The sequence below is a fragment of the Fusarium mangiferae genome (genome assembly GCF_900044065.1).
Source record: "Fusarium mangiferae strain MRC7560 genome assembly, contig: FMAN_scaffold013, whole genome shotgun sequence".
NCBI lineage: Eukaryota > Fungi > Ascomycota > Sordariomycetes > Hypocreales > Nectriaceae > Fusarium > Fusarium mangiferae.
In genome coordinates, this window is record NW_024573933.1 from 65295 (window position 1) to 82710 (window position 17416).

Sequence of the window (17416 nt, forward strand, 5' to 3'; positions counted from 1 at the left end):
TTCAATCGATCATGATTCCAACCGTACAATCCACTCAAGATACAGCCTCGCATCTGCACTCTCAGCACCCCAATACGTGAGTGCAATCTTGAACTTCTGCATTCCGGGCTCCCAGGCTGGAAGACAGTCTAGACCCGGTATGCCACTTTTTGCTGCGGCTATGATCTCCAACGCCGCACACGAACAGTAGCGAATACCGAGCCAGGTCCCAGGATGGCGATGTGTAGTTAGGCCGTGGGTTATAAGATATCTATCGATCCGCAGAGCTCTGTTTGCAAGCTCGTTCGCCTGGGCTCGCAGTTGCGCAGATAGTCCGTCGAGGTCGCCATGAAGAATGAAGTGGAGGGCAGGCCTGCTCAGTGTGTGGCGAATGATGATTAATCGGAGCCTCAAATATTCTCGCAGATCATCGGGGGAATGGCCAGACTCGTCCGTCTCAATAGTAATAGAATCCGGAAGATTCACAAAATGGAGCATGATCTGGTTATCTAAATCTGCCAAGGTGTTGAGAATGTCTTTGTAAAATGACTCGCGGTCCTGGTTGACTGGTTGATGCTGCTCTGCCTGTTGAGTCGCGAAGAATGACTCAATTCGGATTTCCAGCTTCCGAAGCGAGATGTCTGTCAAGTAGTACATCCAGCTCTGCTCGTGTTGTGCAACCGATGAATCGGAACTGCCGTCTGTGCCGGAAGAAGATGGCCATGAAGGTTCTAGATCTGGCAAAAGTGATGACATGTTCTCATACTGGATGAGCTGAGCGTTTGCAATCTCAAGCCCCAATTCAGAGGCTACCTCTCTATTAGAGACATCATTAGCATGGGAGGATTGGTGATAGGCTATTCAAGGACAAACCTCTCTGTCTTGAGACAACTCCAAAAGAGTTTACGATGTGCATTATCTGGCTTCTTGCTTGTGTTAACCAAAGCCGCCTGGATCACGGCCGGTCTACCTAGGCTCTTGGTCAATACATCTTTGCACATGATACTTGCGTTGTTCAAGCATCTCCATGAGGCGAGCGGTTTGAACGTTGTGATGTAGTATCCAGCAGCTAGAAAGAAACACTGTGCACCGACAATGCTGGCGTGGCCCATGATGAAACCAAGTCTTCTAAGGCCAGCGTCGAAGTACTCGCGGCTACGCAGGTACTGTTGCGTATCTATTGACAGCTTGGAGTACTCCTCCAACTTGCTGTGGTCATATGGCGTGCAGATACTTCCTAGTGCACAAGCCATTAACTATTCTTGCAGTCAGCTAAGATTTAATGCCTTGCAACTATTAAGGCTCTTCAGAATCGCAGTTACCAGCAAACATGTAGGTGCATCCCAGCCAAGCCCTTCCTCTTCCACTACGGATATCTGGTTATAGAGAAGCCCGAGGTCGACCAGGGGCTGCTTGGCATGGATGTGTTTGATGAACTGTTCGAGAAGCTGCGTCATTTCGGCTCGATCATCGATTCCTCCGCGAGAAGAGGGGAGATGAGCCGGCAGACGAACGGAAGCATAGTGAGGATCCGCATTCAACCTTACAGCTTCAAAGTCGTCGTGCATGTCAATAACCGAGGTCAGAGGGGACTCCAAGAGGTGGTAGGGGCGAAGGCTTGGCCATGCTAGTGTAGACTCAACCGACGAGGACCACCACGACCGAGATGGTGGGGAAGTCATGGATGGCTTGGAACCTAATCGGCGATAGAATGCTAGCGTTTGAGTTGGCAGTCAAGTCTTGGTTACATCAGCTGATCCTTGGGAGAAAGAGGATGGCCTGGTTCAAAGTAGTAGCGATAACGCCTATAGTCAGCTGAGGGGCTCATGTTTAATACCCATGAACTAGGCCAGACTGACCTCGCAAGTAATTTACCTAGCCTAACTAGTACTAGAGGTTTAATCGTTACTCGGGCTATTTACAAGCGAGTGGCAAAACATCGGGGAATATCCCCCAGTTCGTCATCACTACCCTAGACCATAAAAGTTCATTCTGTCCCTCGGAGCCCAACAAGCGTTTTGAGAGTAGGAATCGAAACGAATTAAGACATAATGGCTGATATGAAGGTCATTAACTTACGTATTGAGCATTATAGGGAGTTTGCAGTTATCAACGAGAAGAAGCCACGTATCTCTTGGTCATTTGAAGGTCTGGAAAGACAGTGGTCACAAAAATCTTACGAGATCTCATCGCAACGTGGTCAATCCAGCAAGATCGAAATCATCTCCGTCGTATCCTCACAGTCACTTTATGTACCATGGCCATTCCAACAACTCGAATCGCGAGAAATTACAACACTCAAAGTTCGGGCACAGTCACAAGACTTGATATGGACGTCATGGTCGGCTCCTCTGCAGATCGAGATTGGACTACTCAAAACCACTGACTGGCACTGCGCCTTGATCCAACCATCGGTTGACCGGGATTTATCCAAGCCTGTTCAGCCAGTGCGATTTCGAAAAGAATTTCACATCAACGAAACGCCACAGCAGGCACGTTTATACATCACTGCACACGGTCTCTATGAAAGCTTCATCAACGGGGCCAGGATTGGAGACCACGTGCTCGCGCCTGGGTGGACGTCTTACGACCATCAATTGCCATACCAGACTTTTGACGTCCTAGCACTGCTAAAGAAAGGGGAGAATATCGTCGCAGCGGAGGTTGCTGAGGGCTGGTATTGCGGCAGGTTGGGCTTTGCAGGTGGTGAGAGGAAAATTTGGGGTTCTTCAGTCGGCTTGTTTGCTCAAATTATCATCACATACGAGGGAAGAACAGAGGTTATCGGAACAGACAGCAGTTGGAAATGGAGCCATGGCCCCTTACTTCAGGCCGAGATCTACGATGGTGAATTGTACGATTCTAGGTTGGAATGCCCTGGATGGAATGAGCCGTCATTCCTGGATAAGGACTGGCAGAGCGTTCGTCTTGGTCAACTCAATGTCTCAACCTTACAAGTACCATCTGGCAGTCCACCTGTCAGACGAATACAAACCATCCCTGCGCAAACGAAGTCACAGAGTCCTCAAGGAAGCATCATCCTTGACTTTGGACAGAACCTCGTTGGCTGGGTACGATGCGAACTTACTGGGCCCAAGGGCCATATCGTTCGTCTCATACATGCTGAGGTCTTGGACAATGGCGAGTGTGCCACTGCGCCACTTCGAGAGGCCAAGTGTACCGACACAGTCATTTTGTCGGGTGAGCCTCTGGTTTATGAGCCTCGTTTTACCTTTCACGGGTTTCGCTACGTGCAAATAATAGGCTACGACTTTGACCAAGTCTACCTGAACAATTTCCGCGCCGTAGTCATCCATACCGACATGCCCCGAACTGGGTGGTTTGAGTGCTCGGATGACATGTTGAACAAGCTACATGAGAATGTAGTTTGGTCCATGAGGGGAAATTTCATTTCAGTTCCGACGGACTGTCCTCAGAGAGATGAGCGTCTTGGATGGACTGGAGACCTACAAGCGTTTGCTCCTACTGCAGCCTATCTCTATGACACTGGAGGCATCCTTAAAACCTGGCTCCAAGGCCTGACTTTCGAGCAGACCGAAGATGGGAAGGGTATCCCACCGCTGTTCTCTCCTAATATTTGGAAAGGGCGTCCAAACATCCCATCGGCTATTTGGGGAGATGCACTCATCAGTGTACCATGGGATCTGTACCAATCTTCCGGCGACACAGCGTTTCTTGCAGATCTCTGTGATAACATGAATGAGTGGTTGACCAAGGGTGTCAAGCGAGATGAGGATGGCCTATTGTGGGATCCCAATCACTCTCAACTTGGTGACTGGCTTGAACCTGCTGCACCGGCTGACGATCCGGGTAATGGACCGACGGATGAGATTTTAGTTTCAAATTCTTTTCTCATCCGTATGACAGATATCATGGCCCGAATCTCCGACATCTTAGGTCGTAAGAGGGATTGTGAGTTGTGGACAAAGCAAGCGGCCGATTTGCGTGCGCGTTTTGCTCAAATTTACATCACTGACGAGGGAAGAGTCGTGTCAGATACCCAGACAGCCCTAGCACTAGCCATTCACTTCTCACTTTTTCCGACCCCCAAGCAGCAAGAAGCAGCAGCAGCGCGACTAGTCTATCTCATCAAACGCAATGCACGCTTCAAGATTGCCACAGGCTTCGCAGGGACACCTATTCTCGGCCACGCGCTCAACAAGATCAACCAACACCAACTCTTTTACAGAATGCTCATGCACAGAAAACCGCCATCCTGGCTCTATCCAGTCACTATGGGCTCTACAACCATCTGGGAAAGATGGGATAGCATGCTTCCGGATGGTACACTCAACTCATCCAACATGACGAGCTTCAATCACTATGCATTGGGAGCTGTCGCAAACTGGATGCATACCACGATTGCCGGTATACAACCGCTGGAGCCTGGTTGGAAGAGAATAAGGATCGCTCCCGTGCCAGGAGGGACAATCACGTCGTCCCACGCCCGATTTACCAGTCCTTTTGGTGAGGTAGACGTCAGTTGGGAGCTGAGAGGTGATGAAATACATCTGTCGGCGACGATCCCTGGGAATACGGAAGCAGAGGTCACACTGCCTGGTGGAGAGCTGGAGGTCGTAGGGTCTGGAAGACACGTCTTCTCTGGTGCTTACACCAAGCCTGACTGGCCGCCGCTTCCCATCTATCCTCCGTTCGTTCCGCATGAAGATGATGAGCCTTGAGCGTTTTGCAAAGGTTAACTTTATAGGCCGCAGTCATCCCCATAGATGTAAATAGGCTGTTTCATTCGTATATACTTGTTTTATCTTGTTCCCACCTATCAAGCTTACTCTTGAAGTTCAATCTGTATCCAGTCGCTAAGATGACGGCGATTAAAGCGTCCCGGTCTCTTTGAGCTTCTCTTGCATGTTGTCACACTATCATTTCCCTGGACCTTCCATCCCGTTGCTCATACGGCACTCGGGGAGTCGGGTAAAATGGTGGCCCGATGGCGGGAGACTACTGTAAACAAGCTAAACACGCTAAAAAAAAGTAGCCCCTAGCGTCCCCGATGGTGATGGATTAACCAGAGTGGAGATGCATTTCCCGCCCAGGTATCCCAACTCCGTCTGTGGCTGTTGCATCTTAAAAGAGTAGAAAATGCCTGTAAAGTTTCGACGCAAGCAGTCAATAGTTTGTCACCAACAAAGCTTTCCCATAATGATCATCAATGGTTTCCATCCCCAGGAGTTTGAGCACCCTCAACTCGGTCCAATTACTGGAAGAAAGCGAAACGAGCATGTTGTCCAGTTTCGTAGCATCCCATACGGTCATGTTGCTGCACGTTTCCGACATGCCACATTGATCAGCGAGCTACCACCAAAACGGCGCTCGTTCACGGAATACGGCCATGCCTGTCCTCAAACCGAACAAGGCATGGAGCCGTTTGGTGGTCCGATTCCAGGAGACGAAAAGCGAGAATATGATGAATTTTCTTGCCTCAACCTAACTATCACGGCACCAGTGTCGGTTTTGAAGTCTGGGAGTACCAAAAAAGTACCCGTCATGGTATATGTCCACGGCGGAGGCTTTACAGTTGGTGCGCACTACGGTGGCCCTAATGGTAACTCGCTTACTGTCCTATTCAGTTTTACAAGATGTCAATTTAACATGAACCTGGCAGATACAACAAGAATGGTGACGCAAGCATGCGAGGACTCGAGACCCATTATCGTAGTTAGCATTCAGTGAACACATCCCCCACCTTATCGTGTATAATCGGTGATTACTGACTAGTTCAAGCTATCGACTTCACTTCCTAGGATTTCTGGCCTGCCAAGCAAGTAGAACCCTATATTGGACATATGCTAGAATCACTCTGACATTCTCTAGGACCTCGTCGACGAAGCTGCAAGCCTCAACGAGGATCCCTGCAATTTTGCACTATACGACCAACGTCTGGCCTTCCAATGGGTTCAAAAGTTCATTTCGGGTTTTGGGGGTGACATCAACAGGATCACCGCGTTCGGCGAAAGCGCTGGCAGTTCCTCACTCGCCTTCCATTTGAGCTCTAACGTCCCCCTCTTCGATCGAGCCATTCTACAATCCGGAACTGCATCGGCAATCAGTCCCAAACCCCTCGCGAACAAGGAAGAAGAATATCAGGCACTACTTGACTTCTGTGGAATCAGTGTAGATGATCCTCAGCGCCTCGAAAAGCTCAGAGCTGTGCCAACTGACAAGATTGTTGAGGCAGCCTCGTCTATCAACAAGGCAGCCTTTTCACCACTGGCCGACAAGAGCTTCTTTCCAGTTATTCCCAATTATCTCAACCATGCAAAGATAGTATCCGATTGCTCTTGGGTCGATGCTATCATCACGGGTGACGCAGTTTTTGAGGTCAGTGAAACGAGTGTCTTCCATTTATCATGATTCTGACAAAGCATAGGGCTATCTGTTTGCGCACAACCTCATGGCAGTGCGGCCTGAGGTCTTTTATCAGCACGTGGAAGGTGCTCTTGGAACATACAATGCCAAGAGAGTGTTGGAGATTTATGAAATATCCAGAACCATGGATCAAAACTTGTTCTGGACCAGGTTATGCACATTGTGTGGTGATGTTATGTTTTCCTGTAAGACAATCTCCCATGCAGTCTATCAATTTCAGCGACGCTAACTGAGACGCAAAAAGTACCCTGCCACATACTATCAAAGGAACTATGGCAGAGTGGCAAGAAACAACATCGTTGTATCCTCTCGCTGCGCAATCCTTTCCCCGGGTCCTTCTTCTCTGGCGTCCTTGGCCATCATTTCATTGAACTCGTCTACCAATTCATGACCTTCATGGAGCGCTTACCTCTCCAGAGACAGCGCGATGTCTGCGTCGGTTTTGTCCGGCGATGGACGGCCTTTGCCTATGGTGAAGAGCCATGGTCTCAGTATACATGGGTAGATGAGACGGTGGCGGTGGCAGATTCCCGGGAGGGCTGGGTCGTGCGATCACGAGTGAAGGACTTGGAGGTTTCTGTATATGACGAGGGCGGCCAGCGCCGCTATGAGAAGTGGGAAGCATTAGATGAGCTGTTTCAATCACTAGGGCAGAAGGCGCCGGCAGCCGTTGAGGCTCTGAGTTTCCCGACATTAGTAGCTTTGGGAAACAAGTGAGCAAATCTCGATGTTACTTAGGCACATGGAGATTACGGAGTAGGATCAGTGAGTAGAGAAATGTAAGAGAGTGAGTAAAGTTTACGCTGCGACTAAATAAATAACATGCTGGCAGTAGATCTTCCTTTCTTGCCTTGGACTAAAGCCAAGACCATTGACTTGCTGAAATCAGGGACGCTGATTTCCTCTGGTTGGGACCTCTGCGCTTCCTTCGTCTTGACCTGTACCACCCATTTCCCATTGGCAATCTTGACGTCTTTCAACTCCTCCCCATCAACATAGACGTGCAACTCACGCAATTCGTCCTTATCAACTGTACCGAAGATTACCAATTGCCTCTCTCCATCTATAATCGACGCCTTGGCATCCATAGTGAGTTGAGGTGGTGCTGACCCGATGGCCTTACTCTCTAGTCCGCCCATAATGGTATCTGTCACCAGCTGTGGAGTTCTCAATGGCTGCTGACGAAGAAAACTGCCCTTTTCAAAGGCATATGCATATCGAAACAAGTTCTTGTCATTATAAGCCTTTGATGCGAAGGTGAGATTGACGGGCATTCTCGTATCAGCCATGACACCCATTGGCACGCTGACAGTCGGTATGCCAAACTGGCGAATAGCGCAATTTCCGTTCGAATACAGAACACCATTGAGCCATGCATGCTTTGCAGACTCCTCGTTGATATCTGCATCAGCTTTGCCCACATCGGCATTACAAGGCCACACAAGCATGTCCAACTTCAAAGCATCAAGCCAGTCTTCAAAAGCCGACTTGCGCTTTGACTCAAGGTTCTGAAGTGCTGTTACAAGATTGGGGATCTCGTAAGTCGGGACTCGGCCATTAGTGATGTGGGCAACAACAGCTGTATGCCGAACAAGAGGATCGTTGGCGTCGTATCTATCTTGTAGGCATCCAGGAGGATGAGGGAATATGGCCGATGACTCGACTTGAGCAAGACTTGTTGCCACTTTGGAATCTTGATTCGCTGCCAGGAAGTCGTCCCAAGAATAGGCCATCAACTGGCACATATCGATCTCATTGCGATGAGGTGGTGTTTCCGATCTGGTCTCACCACAGACCGGTTTCTCAAATTCGGTGACGAGTGGAAAGTTGGTCTCAATAACAGTAGCGCCTAGTCCCTCAAGGATGGTCTTGGCCTGTTTCCAAAGGTCGATAACACTGTCGCGAGTATGAACCTTGCGTGCATCCGGGTCAGAGTCGACGCCGCCAATGTACATCTTTGGAACACCAATCCTCTTGCCCTTGAGAGCGTGGGGATCAGAAAGATCAAAGAACGTTTTTGGTCGCACGGAATTGACATCGGGGAGCTTGACGAAAGGTTGTTCCCGCCAAAAGTCGCAGCTTGTCTTGTCATCAACAGCAACGATGACATCCAGAAGCGCAAACATGTCTTCCACAGTTCTTGTGTGAGGCACTACAGTGTCGCAGGTGGGGAAAAGGGGCCAGTTGCCTCTAATTGAGATGAGTCCTCTGGATGGAGTGTATGCTACCAAACCATTATTGGAAGCAGGTGAACGGCCAGATGAGATGGTCTCCTCTCCCATGCCAAAGACACCAAAACTTGCTGCAGTCGCTGTGGCAGATCCATTGGACGATCCCGAAGCAAAAGCAGCCGTGAGATAGGCTCCATTGTACGGTGACTCAGCACGACCATAAACGCCTCGTTGCATGCCACCAGCAGCCATTGGAGGCATGTTGGTACGACCCAAGAACACAGCCCCAGCGTCTCTCAGCTTCTCAACAGTAAACGCGTCTTCATTTGCGACGAGGTCTTTGAAAGCAGGAGACCCAGCAGCTACAGTCATACCTCTGATCTTGTAAGAGTCTTTGATCGTGCAGGGAATTCCATCCAGCAAACCCAGTGTCTTGCCCATGGAGCGACGCTGATCTGATGCTTGTGCAGCATCAAACACATCTTGATTGATGACTGGGACAGCGTTGAGCTGAGTGGTTCGGCGATCATACTTGGCGATTCTCAGCAAGTGCTTGGCGGTCAGTTCAACGCTGTTGATATGGCCTTGAGACAATGCAGATGCAAGGGATGCTATTGAAGCCTCTACAATAGAGAGTGTCTGCAGGGTCAGAATATGTGTGACCATTTTGACATGTGATGGCAATACGGCTTACAGGATTCTCGTTGTCGATTGCCATGTTGGGCAGGAGTTGATTCTTTTGGGGCTGTTTCTGGCTGATGTAGAAGAAGCTTTAGGCTTACATTGATTCATAGCAGATGGTTTAAGTACTAAAGCAATTTGTCTTTAGGACGTAGCCATGCTACAGTGCGCGAGGATTATAACTGCTAATTATAACATGCAGCTGTTAAATATCGCACTCAAGTTAAGATTACAGGTAAATGTTATATAAATTAGCAGCTGATGAATTATTTACCAGCTGGTAATTTGATTTAGCAGGATAAGACGGTTTATCATACTCTCAATCAGATAAGCTCTTATCGCGCACTTCTGATTCGCTGGCCGGGTTGCACACTGGCCGTAACGGTCTTATCGTTGACAATAGGAAGCACGTCCACATTCGATATAAGCCTAGGACCGCCATTACAATCACGTCAATGTCTCGATATTCTAACAGCTCAATTACCTTGCACGTCTCCCACGATGACAGAATCTTCAATCTACCATGATGATGTTCCTGGCACCGTTCGTCTCGTTGACATCAACGGGATGAACTCTTCAGGGCCACACGACTCTCAGCACAAAGACATTGTCCTCGTTCCTCGCCCAAGCTCCGATCCCAATGACCCCCTCAATTGGTCCCATCGTCGAAAGCTTTTGGCAGTCAGCATGGCTTATCTTTACGTCCTGGGAACAGGTATAGCAACCTCACTTCAATACTCTGTCCTAGCAGATATCACCAAGGATACCGGCATTTCTACTGCAAATCTCGTCCAGGGAACCGGAGTCATGTTTCTCTTCTTTGGTTGGGCTTGTCTGATCTGGCAACCGATCGCTCTTACATTCGGACGACGTGGGGTATATCTTACCACCATGTTGCTTACGGTTCCGATAATGGTTTGGACTGCCTACTCGACATCTGCTGGAGAATGGTTTGCCCACAGGATCTTGATTGGTATCATCGTATCTCCAATCGAGTCTCTGTGTGAGGCCACCGTATTTGATCTATTCTTCGCCCATAACCGTGGGACTTACATGAGTCTCTACGTGGCCATTCTCTTTGGGTCCAACTTCCTTGCCCCTCTCGTCGCAGGATGGTTCAACGATGCTTTTGGATGGAGATGGACGATGCATTTTGGAGCAATTATATGCGCAATCTGCTTCCTCATCATGTTCTTCTTCATGGAAGAAACGATGTACTTCCGAGGAGCCTCACTCGAGAGTCAAACAGCTACCGATACCGAACACCAAGACTTAAGGACGTCCAAGGCCGAAGGAAAAGCAGATGAAGCATCGCCAAGAAACTCCCTACCGTCTTCCCCATCGATCATATACCGTGATATCAACTCCGGTTGGGGAAAGTACACTTGGTTCAAGGTAATGACAGGGCGACCCAGCAACACGGACATGCTACGAATGGTATACCGGCCTGTCCTCATGATCTTCCAGTTCCCAACAGTTGCGTGGGCTGGATTTCTCTACGGAATCAATCTCGCTTGGTACAATGTTCTGAATGGAACTGCCAGCCCCGTTCTGTCAAGCAACCCGTACAATTGGAACGCAGCGCTGGTTGGTTGTGTATATGCAGGACCGATCATTGGAGCAGCCGTTGCTTGTCTCTGGGTTGGAAAGGCAGCAGACTGGATCGCACTGTGGCTAGCGCGACGCAACGGAGGGATTAGAGAGCCCGAGCAGCGACTTTGGGTACTGCTTCTCTCAGGCATTATTTCATCGGCAGGTCTCATCACCTGGGGTGTTGGTGCATACTACCACGTCCACTGGATCGGCCTCGTGTTTGGGCTAGGTATGCTTACGGTTGGGTGTGTTGCCGGGGGTGCAATTGCTGTCAGTTACAATGTCGATTGCTTCAAAGAGATCGCCGGTGAAACCACTGTCTCTATCATGTTGGTTCGCAATACGATCGGCTTTGGCTTTAGTTATGCTATCACGCCATGGTGGACAACCCAGGGATTGAAGAACTGCTTCATCACGGCAGCAATGATTTCACTCGCGTGTACACTTACCTTCCTCACCATAATCGTTTACGGGAAGCGAATTCGACGGTGGTCTATCCCATCCTACCGGAAGTACATGGCTAGCATGGCAGTCTCGCACGAATGAGGGATGGAACGAGAGCCATAGAGAATTCTTCCAAGCTAGGGAGAAAGGAAGATGTTGCGCGATGACAGTTCATTTCGTATCTACCCAGTTTATATAATACATTTTGCCAGCTTTCGCAATTGCTCTCTTGCCTCAGTCGCCGTAGGAATATCCTGTTCCAAGTTCTTCACAATGTCCTCCAGATATGTAACCAGTCGCCCGACAGCAAATTGAGATTGGTTCTCGTCATAAAGAAATGCATTATACACCATATGGCCAACACCAAGCAATTGGTGAACGATCTGACTGCTTGCAACCTTGAACATGATGAGGGAAGCTTCGGTGATCTCATTGAGAAATTCTTCTGCCACTTTGATCACCTCATCAACTGGGGCTTGACAATGAAGCAGGCCCATGATATTTACCAGTGCCTCAGTGCAAGTTATCTGAACTGCCATAAATTTGCATCGATTGCTCTGAAGGTCGTCATGTGATTGCGAAAGGACACGGAGTATAAAAGGTTTGCTGGCTTTTAGTTGATCCAGGCTATCGAGCAATGCTCTTGGGGACGGTCGGTCGCAGAACACGGCAACGACATCCCTGTGAGGCTTCCGCTGACGAAGATTAAGTATCGCATACTCCATCAATCGGAAAAGATCGGTGATGTAATCCCACCCAGCCGTCCAGGCCTGCGTCTCACGACTCATAGCAGGTGTGATACGAGGATAAAGCACTGAGACCTGGGCCTCCGGAAGGCGAATGATGTGCCCAAGCACGCAGGCTGAGTGAATTTCAAGTCGATAGACGCACCAAAATAGACGTCTTCGGTCATCTACCTCTAGTAGAGATATAGAGCTGTCCCAGTTATTCTCCATATTGAACCCATGTTGAGCGATCCAGGCGTGGCATAATCCGAGATATCTATGAAGATCACTCTTGTTACCACTTCTCAGTGAGTACACAGCCAAGAGGCCGAATGATCGCAGGTAGTCAAGATCAGGTGTATCCGGAATGCGTGCTGGAATATGGGAGACAGCCTCGCCGAAATAGATGTTGGCGTCATGGGAGACAACATCACCCAGCAATGAGCTATCGAATACCGCTTTGAGGGTGAGGCTCTGGGCGCTTAGTGCGCATAGTGCCATTAAAAGGAGGTACGCCGTCTCCCTGGTACTAGGTATACTGTCTGCCCACCGTCGTTCGAGGTCATTTTCGGAAAGAAATGGAAAGCTTGATTAATTTAGCAGCCAGATCAATGAACCAGATAGGGAGACGACATACTAGCACTGGTACATTGTGTCCCGGTAGATGTCTATCAGACGACGGATGCAATGCGGAGACCTGAAATTAGAGCTCTCATTCTCGGTGTGCTTCTGGCTGTTGCCTTTCCCAGTTGCCACCGTTGGCTTCCGACCACGTTTCCGCACAGGCCGGGTCATAGTGCATTCAGCCCCGTAATCGATGCATGTGAGACAAGCTCGGTGACCTTCCCAGGGCATCGTCTCGGCTCCTGATGATCGGCGACACTTCAGGCCTCTGGAATGACAAAAGTCACAGGCCTGTAAAGCTCGCTGTCTTTGGGTACCTGATGATCTGCGTTGCATTTCTGTCACTCGCTTTGATTATGATGTTACAATTAAAAGCGGGAAAATAGCTTTGTCCGGCAAGAGGGCATGGCTTGGTAAATAAAGTATTTATCAGTTGCTGAAGCTTATCAATTTAGCAGCTGATAAATAGCCGCTGATAAGAGATTGAGTGGAGTACGTAATGGCCGAGCGATGTGTCTATGGAGCTAGTACCTATGTCTGTGAAGCATTTTCAGAACGGCTACACACTTAACACATACTAAAGAAAATAAAACAAATAAACAATATGGCTTTATGGATTCCAGCTATAACAATTATATATCTAGTTTAGTCCCTTTCTCTCTTCCAACAGTCTCTTGCATTGCCGATAAGGCGTCTATAATAGAGCTACCCTAGATCTAGGCAATCAGTAGTTATAGTACTCAGACGCAAACAAAGTCACCAGACTTATAAACTACTTTATCGTTATTGTTTGTCTTCAGCCATGCTTTCTGGGGATAAGGGCAGAGCAGACGTTGTTGCTCATAACTGTTGTCGTCCTTGAAAGAGTGAGGCAGTTCCGCTGGCACGGTCCCATTCTCGACCCAGGCCCGGAGTGCGTCAAACGTGTTCGTTGGCTGTCCCCCTTTGCCGCCTGAGCAATGCAGTAGCCCGGGAACTTCGAACATGCGGTAAAAGTTTGAGACTTCGGGAATGATCTCCTTCACCTTTTCGTAGTAGTGTCTTGTGCCCTTGACTGGGATAAGCTGATCGTGCTGTAACTTGTTAGCTCGGGTTGCTAGTGTGAATAAAGAAAAGGACTTACAGTTCCATGATAGCCCAAAATCTTGCCGCCCCTCTTGTAGAAGGCTCTCAGGTCAGGGTCGTTCGTCCCGATTACTGATTCGTACCGCTGAACAGCTTCGTGGGCATAAACATCAAATGCTTCTCGGCTCATATTCTTGTACGACCAGTCAGGGTTCGCTTCTATCCAGTACTTGATCCAAACCTCGCCAAGCCCCACTGGAGCTCCTTGGCAAGTCCCGTTAATGCATGTGGTCATGGCAAGTCCAATATCGTTTGTCAACTGGAGTGACTGCCCGCTGAGCTGAGCTCCCATGTTGGGGCCGTACCATATGAACTTGCCATCAGTAGTGGTCGGACCTGACCAGGTCGATTTGGCTATTTTGGCTGCCTCCTCAGTAATAGTAATGATATCAGCAGTATCGGAGCAATTGAACGATTTGCCGACGATATCCATTGGATCAAAATCACAAGCATCCTCGTTGGAGATGATTCCATCAATAATGCCATCAAGGCCATCACAGGCCTCTATGGCCTCCGCCAAGATGAAATTCATCTCGCAAGGGTACGGAAAGTAGTCTAGCTCCTGCATGATCAACTGGGGCCAAAAAGTTGTCATGAACAATTGGTTCCAGTTGATTGCCGGTGCACACGCATGTATGCCATCATAGGCTTCTGGATACCGCTGCGCAAGCATCATGCCCTGTCTCCCGCCTTGAGAACAGCCACTCCAGTACGAATACTTGGGTGCTTCGCCATAGAAGTTTTTGATCAAACCTTTAGCAATATTTGCCTAGTCTCGTTAGCATAGAAAAGGCTGGAAAGATAGGGTAAGAACATACTTGATCGCCTAGGGAGATAGAAGCGAAGTTCTGGAGGAGGGAGAGATTGGGATTGCCTTCGCCATTCAGGGCCCAAATATCAGGACCATAGTCCATTTGTAGTTGCAGCCCAGCGTCAGTCGTAGAGGTGGCATATCCCTCACCGATTGCTCCGCTCATGGCAGCATAGCTCGGCGGATATCGTCCGGCTATCCAGCCTCCTCCCCCGATGGATTGGAGTCGACCGTTGAAATTGTCAACAGGAAGCCACGTTTCAACGCGGACAGTGTCGTTCTGGCCAGGGTGACTGTATGTGACCGTGATATTGCAAAAGTCAACTTCCTCGGCGACGGTTGTTGGGTGGCCATAGTAAAGCATCGACTTGGCCTCAAAATTGTAGTTTTCGACCAACATGACAGAAAAGTCAATGACTTTCAGTCCAAAGACAATTGGCTGACTGATTGCCTGAGCTGAGCAAGAGAGAGTCATGTTTGTGTGCTTGATATACAGGGTCAAGTGTAGATTATGAGTTGTAGAAATAGGAGTATTTGTCTTTTTACTATTTATTTACTCTAAAGGCTTCTTATGTCTATTAATCTCGTGTTCCCCACAAGGATGTAAAAGCCCACTTGTGGCAATTATCCTGCCAAAAATCACATTTCTTATGCAATTCTATAGTTGTAACTTAATATTCCATATACGCGTAATCGGTAACTTATCAGATACTCGGCTCATCTAACAGTTCAGAGCCCTGATAAGAAATCCCTTTATGACAGTGGATGCAGAAAGGGAGACAATACTCGTACTCGCGTGTCCACATGGGGTGAAGACCATAAAATGTGGAGTTTAAGCCTTTTAGGGATAAAGGGTCGGAATTGGCGTATGGTTAATGACGATGAGACACATTAGTCGTCTTACTGAGCACCCCGAGTCAAGCCTAGGTTCCTCTGTGGCCTAGTGAGGATTTACACAAACAAATAATAATGGACAGCACAATAGAATGAAAAGTATGAGTTGCCTAACATTCATGTAATAATTGCTGGCAACGATATATAGTGTGCAAGAGGTGATAAGGATCATCATCGCTGTTATCAATTATTTGTACTACTATTGTTGTGTGAGCATTGAATTGGGCCATTGCAACCATTCTGCCCAGTGAAGCCCGAGATGAGCTGTAATGGATTGTATCAAGTATTGTCCGCCATCACCGAATATCCACGTAGACCCGTTCCAATGCAGCAAGACTGCAAAGAATGCAAGGATAACCAGCGCTTCTGGCTGTCGCTTCTTCAGCAATTCGAGATACTCGTCGTCAACATCGAGACAAAATGCTATCGCGGCATCGAATCGCCGTTTGTTAGGCTGATTCAGTGCTTCATGAAGAGAAAAAGACCGCTGCAGCGTGGATGCGGCGTTGTGGTATTTGGTCGCTGATGACTGGGAGGCGTTTGAGTCGATCATTCTGTGGAGGATGGCTGTGGCTTCCGTCTCCTTGTCTGGTGCGGGAAACGCGTCCTCAATTTGTTGCAATATAGGCCCAAGTCCTGAATTCTTGATAGTATGCCATGAATGTTTCGTCACAGCACGGACACCACGGTGAATATAGAGATAAGTGATGAAGCGGTCGAGAACAGCGCCAAAACTCTCTCTTGGACCTTGAAGAGTATCGCAAAGGACATGGACTCCGACAAGTGACGAGAAGAGAAACATGGGGACGGATGATTCTTCTGAAACCTCTTGCCTCTCCTCGTTGAACAAGGCCAACGCCCTTGTCTGGAGACTGGTAGCAAGTTGGTAATAAGGTTGCCGGAGGGAAGGAGGGTTGCTCAGATGGAGAGCAGAGAGGGCAAGAAGCTGATTCATCAAGTAAGGGGCTTTGAGTGCATGGTCCAATGTGTGAGAAATAATGTTCTCATTGGAGGGGTCAATTGATGTGATGGTGTGACGATTCGTCAGCAGATGATGATAGAGGGCGAAATGGTTGAGATCGAACAGGTCGCCTCTGGCTGGGATATCTCCGATTGCCGCCAAATCAGAACTAAGAGTTTCAGCAGGGCTCTGTAATATGGACGTGGGGCCCACGGGAGATTGATGAGAAGAGAGATGGAAAGGAGACGGTGTATCCACGCTTGATGTTATTTGCGGTGGTGATGGCTGCTGGCCAATGTTGATGAAGATGCATTGAGATCCACGGTTGGATATCTTGCAGTTGAGGCAAATCGGTCGAGATTCATCACACTTCATGTGTCGTTGCTTGCAGGCGCCACAGCCATTTCGAGACTTGCGGTGCGATCGGCGTGGCTTGAGGGGCTTGTCACTGTCGTTGGAAGACTTCTTGGTCTTGGAGCGGGCCATGGCAAGAAACTATCCCAGAGAGTCAATTGAATGTAAGAGTAGAGAGTATGCGAACAGGCAAAGCAAGTCTAGTTCCGTAAAGAAGGGGGATACTCGTATTCTAGTCAAGTTTGACCATGACACGTGAACAGTGGATCGGATTTGACCACGGATCCGTGAGGCTATGCTCTAACTCTCAAAAAAAAATGATTAGCGGTATCCACTGATGCACACCATCCCGGTGTCGAGTCCGTATAGAGACGACTCTGATTGGCTTTCCGTGGTATGCACTGATAACGCCCTTATTCCTCGTTTACAGACGCATATGATTGGCTTCTCGAGCTCCACCAGAGCCTGCAAGTCATTGATCCTGAATTGTCAGTTTCAGAAATAGCTTGCATTACGGTTGGAATACTAACTCAGCGACGCGGGCCCATACTCTGGAATAATTTATTTAGTGATGGCCAAGCGTTTCTTGTAAATAGTGCAGATAACTGATTAATGGATATCTTATAAGTATTGCCACACCTTTCAA

General features: G+C 48.6%; 8 protein-coding genes across 8 annotated transcripts; 3 read left to right on the plus strand and 5 right to left on the minus strand.

Moving 5' to 3' along the window:
• Nucleotides 1-9: 9 nt before the first annotated feature.
• On the minus strand, nucleotides 10-980 carry FMAN_00018 (uncharacterized protein; the record flags this gene model as incomplete). The annotated part of the gene is made up of 2 exons (XM_041821817.1): nucleotides 10-796; nucleotides 853-980. The coding sequence occupies 2 exons, from the start codon at nucleotides 978-980 to the stop codon at nucleotides 10-12; spliced, it is 915 nt and encodes a 304-aa protein (XP_041687560.1).
• Nucleotides 981-2030: 1050 nt separating this feature from the next.
• Nucleotides 2031-4682, plus strand: FMAN_00019 (uncharacterized protein; the record flags this gene model as incomplete). Its single annotated transcript, XM_041821818.1, has 1 exon — nucleotides 2031-4682. One exon carries the CDS (start codon nucleotides 2031-2033, stop codon nucleotides 4680-4682), a length of 2652 nt encoding a protein of 883 aa, XP_041687561.1.
• A 694-nt stretch (nucleotides 4683-5376) lies between these two features.
• FMAN_00020 (uncharacterized protein) lies at nucleotides 5377-7104 on the plus strand (the record flags this gene model as incomplete). Its single annotated transcript, XM_041821819.1, has 5 exons — nucleotides 5377-5687; nucleotides 5743-5779; nucleotides 5833-6339; nucleotides 6389-6572; nucleotides 6632-7104. 5 exons carry the CDS (start codon nucleotides 5377-5379, stop codon nucleotides 7102-7104), a joined length of 1512 nt encoding a protein of 503 aa, XP_041687562.1.
• Nucleotides 7105-7196: 92 nt separating this feature from the next.
• FMAN_00021 (uncharacterized protein) lies at nucleotides 7197-9276 on the minus strand (the record flags this gene model as incomplete). The annotated part of the gene is made up of 2 exons (XM_041821820.1): nucleotides 7197-9197; nucleotides 9253-9276. 2 exons carry the CDS (start codon nucleotides 9274-9276, stop codon nucleotides 7197-7199), a joined length of 2025 nt encoding a protein of 674 aa, XP_041687563.1.
• Nucleotides 9277-9740: 464 nt separating this feature from the next.
• On the plus strand, nucleotides 9741-11378 carry FMAN_00022 (uncharacterized protein; the record flags this gene model as incomplete). The annotated part of the gene is made up of 1 exon (XM_041821821.1): nucleotides 9741-11378. One exon carries the CDS (start codon nucleotides 9741-9743, stop codon nucleotides 11376-11378), a length of 1638 nt encoding a protein of 545 aa, XP_041687564.1.
• An 89-nt stretch (nucleotides 11379-11467) lies between these two features.
• Nucleotides 11468-12961, minus strand: FMAN_00023 (uncharacterized protein; the record flags this gene model as incomplete). The annotated part of the gene is made up of 2 exons (XM_041821824.1): nucleotides 11468-12587; nucleotides 12639-12961. The coding sequence occupies 2 exons, from the start codon at nucleotides 12959-12961 to the stop codon at nucleotides 11468-11470; spliced, it is 1443 nt and encodes a 480-aa protein (XP_041687565.1).
• Nucleotides 12962-13365: 404 nt separating this feature from the next.
• FMAN_00024 (uncharacterized protein) lies at nucleotides 13366-15036 on the minus strand (the record flags this gene model as incomplete). Its single annotated transcript, XM_041821825.1, has 3 exons — nucleotides 13366-13698; nucleotides 13749-14519; nucleotides 14569-15036. 3 exons carry the CDS (start codon nucleotides 15034-15036, stop codon nucleotides 13366-13368), a joined length of 1572 nt encoding a protein of 523 aa, XP_041687566.1.
• A 618-nt stretch (nucleotides 15037-15654) lies between these two features.
• FMAN_00025 (uncharacterized protein) lies at nucleotides 15655-16902 on the minus strand (the record flags this gene model as incomplete). The annotated part of the gene is made up of 1 exon (XM_041821826.1): nucleotides 15655-16902. The coding sequence occupies one exon, from the start codon at nucleotides 16900-16902 to the stop codon at nucleotides 15655-15657; it is 1248 nt and encodes a 415-aa protein (XP_041687567.1).
• Between the last annotated feature and the right edge of the window lie 514 nt (nucleotides 16903-17416).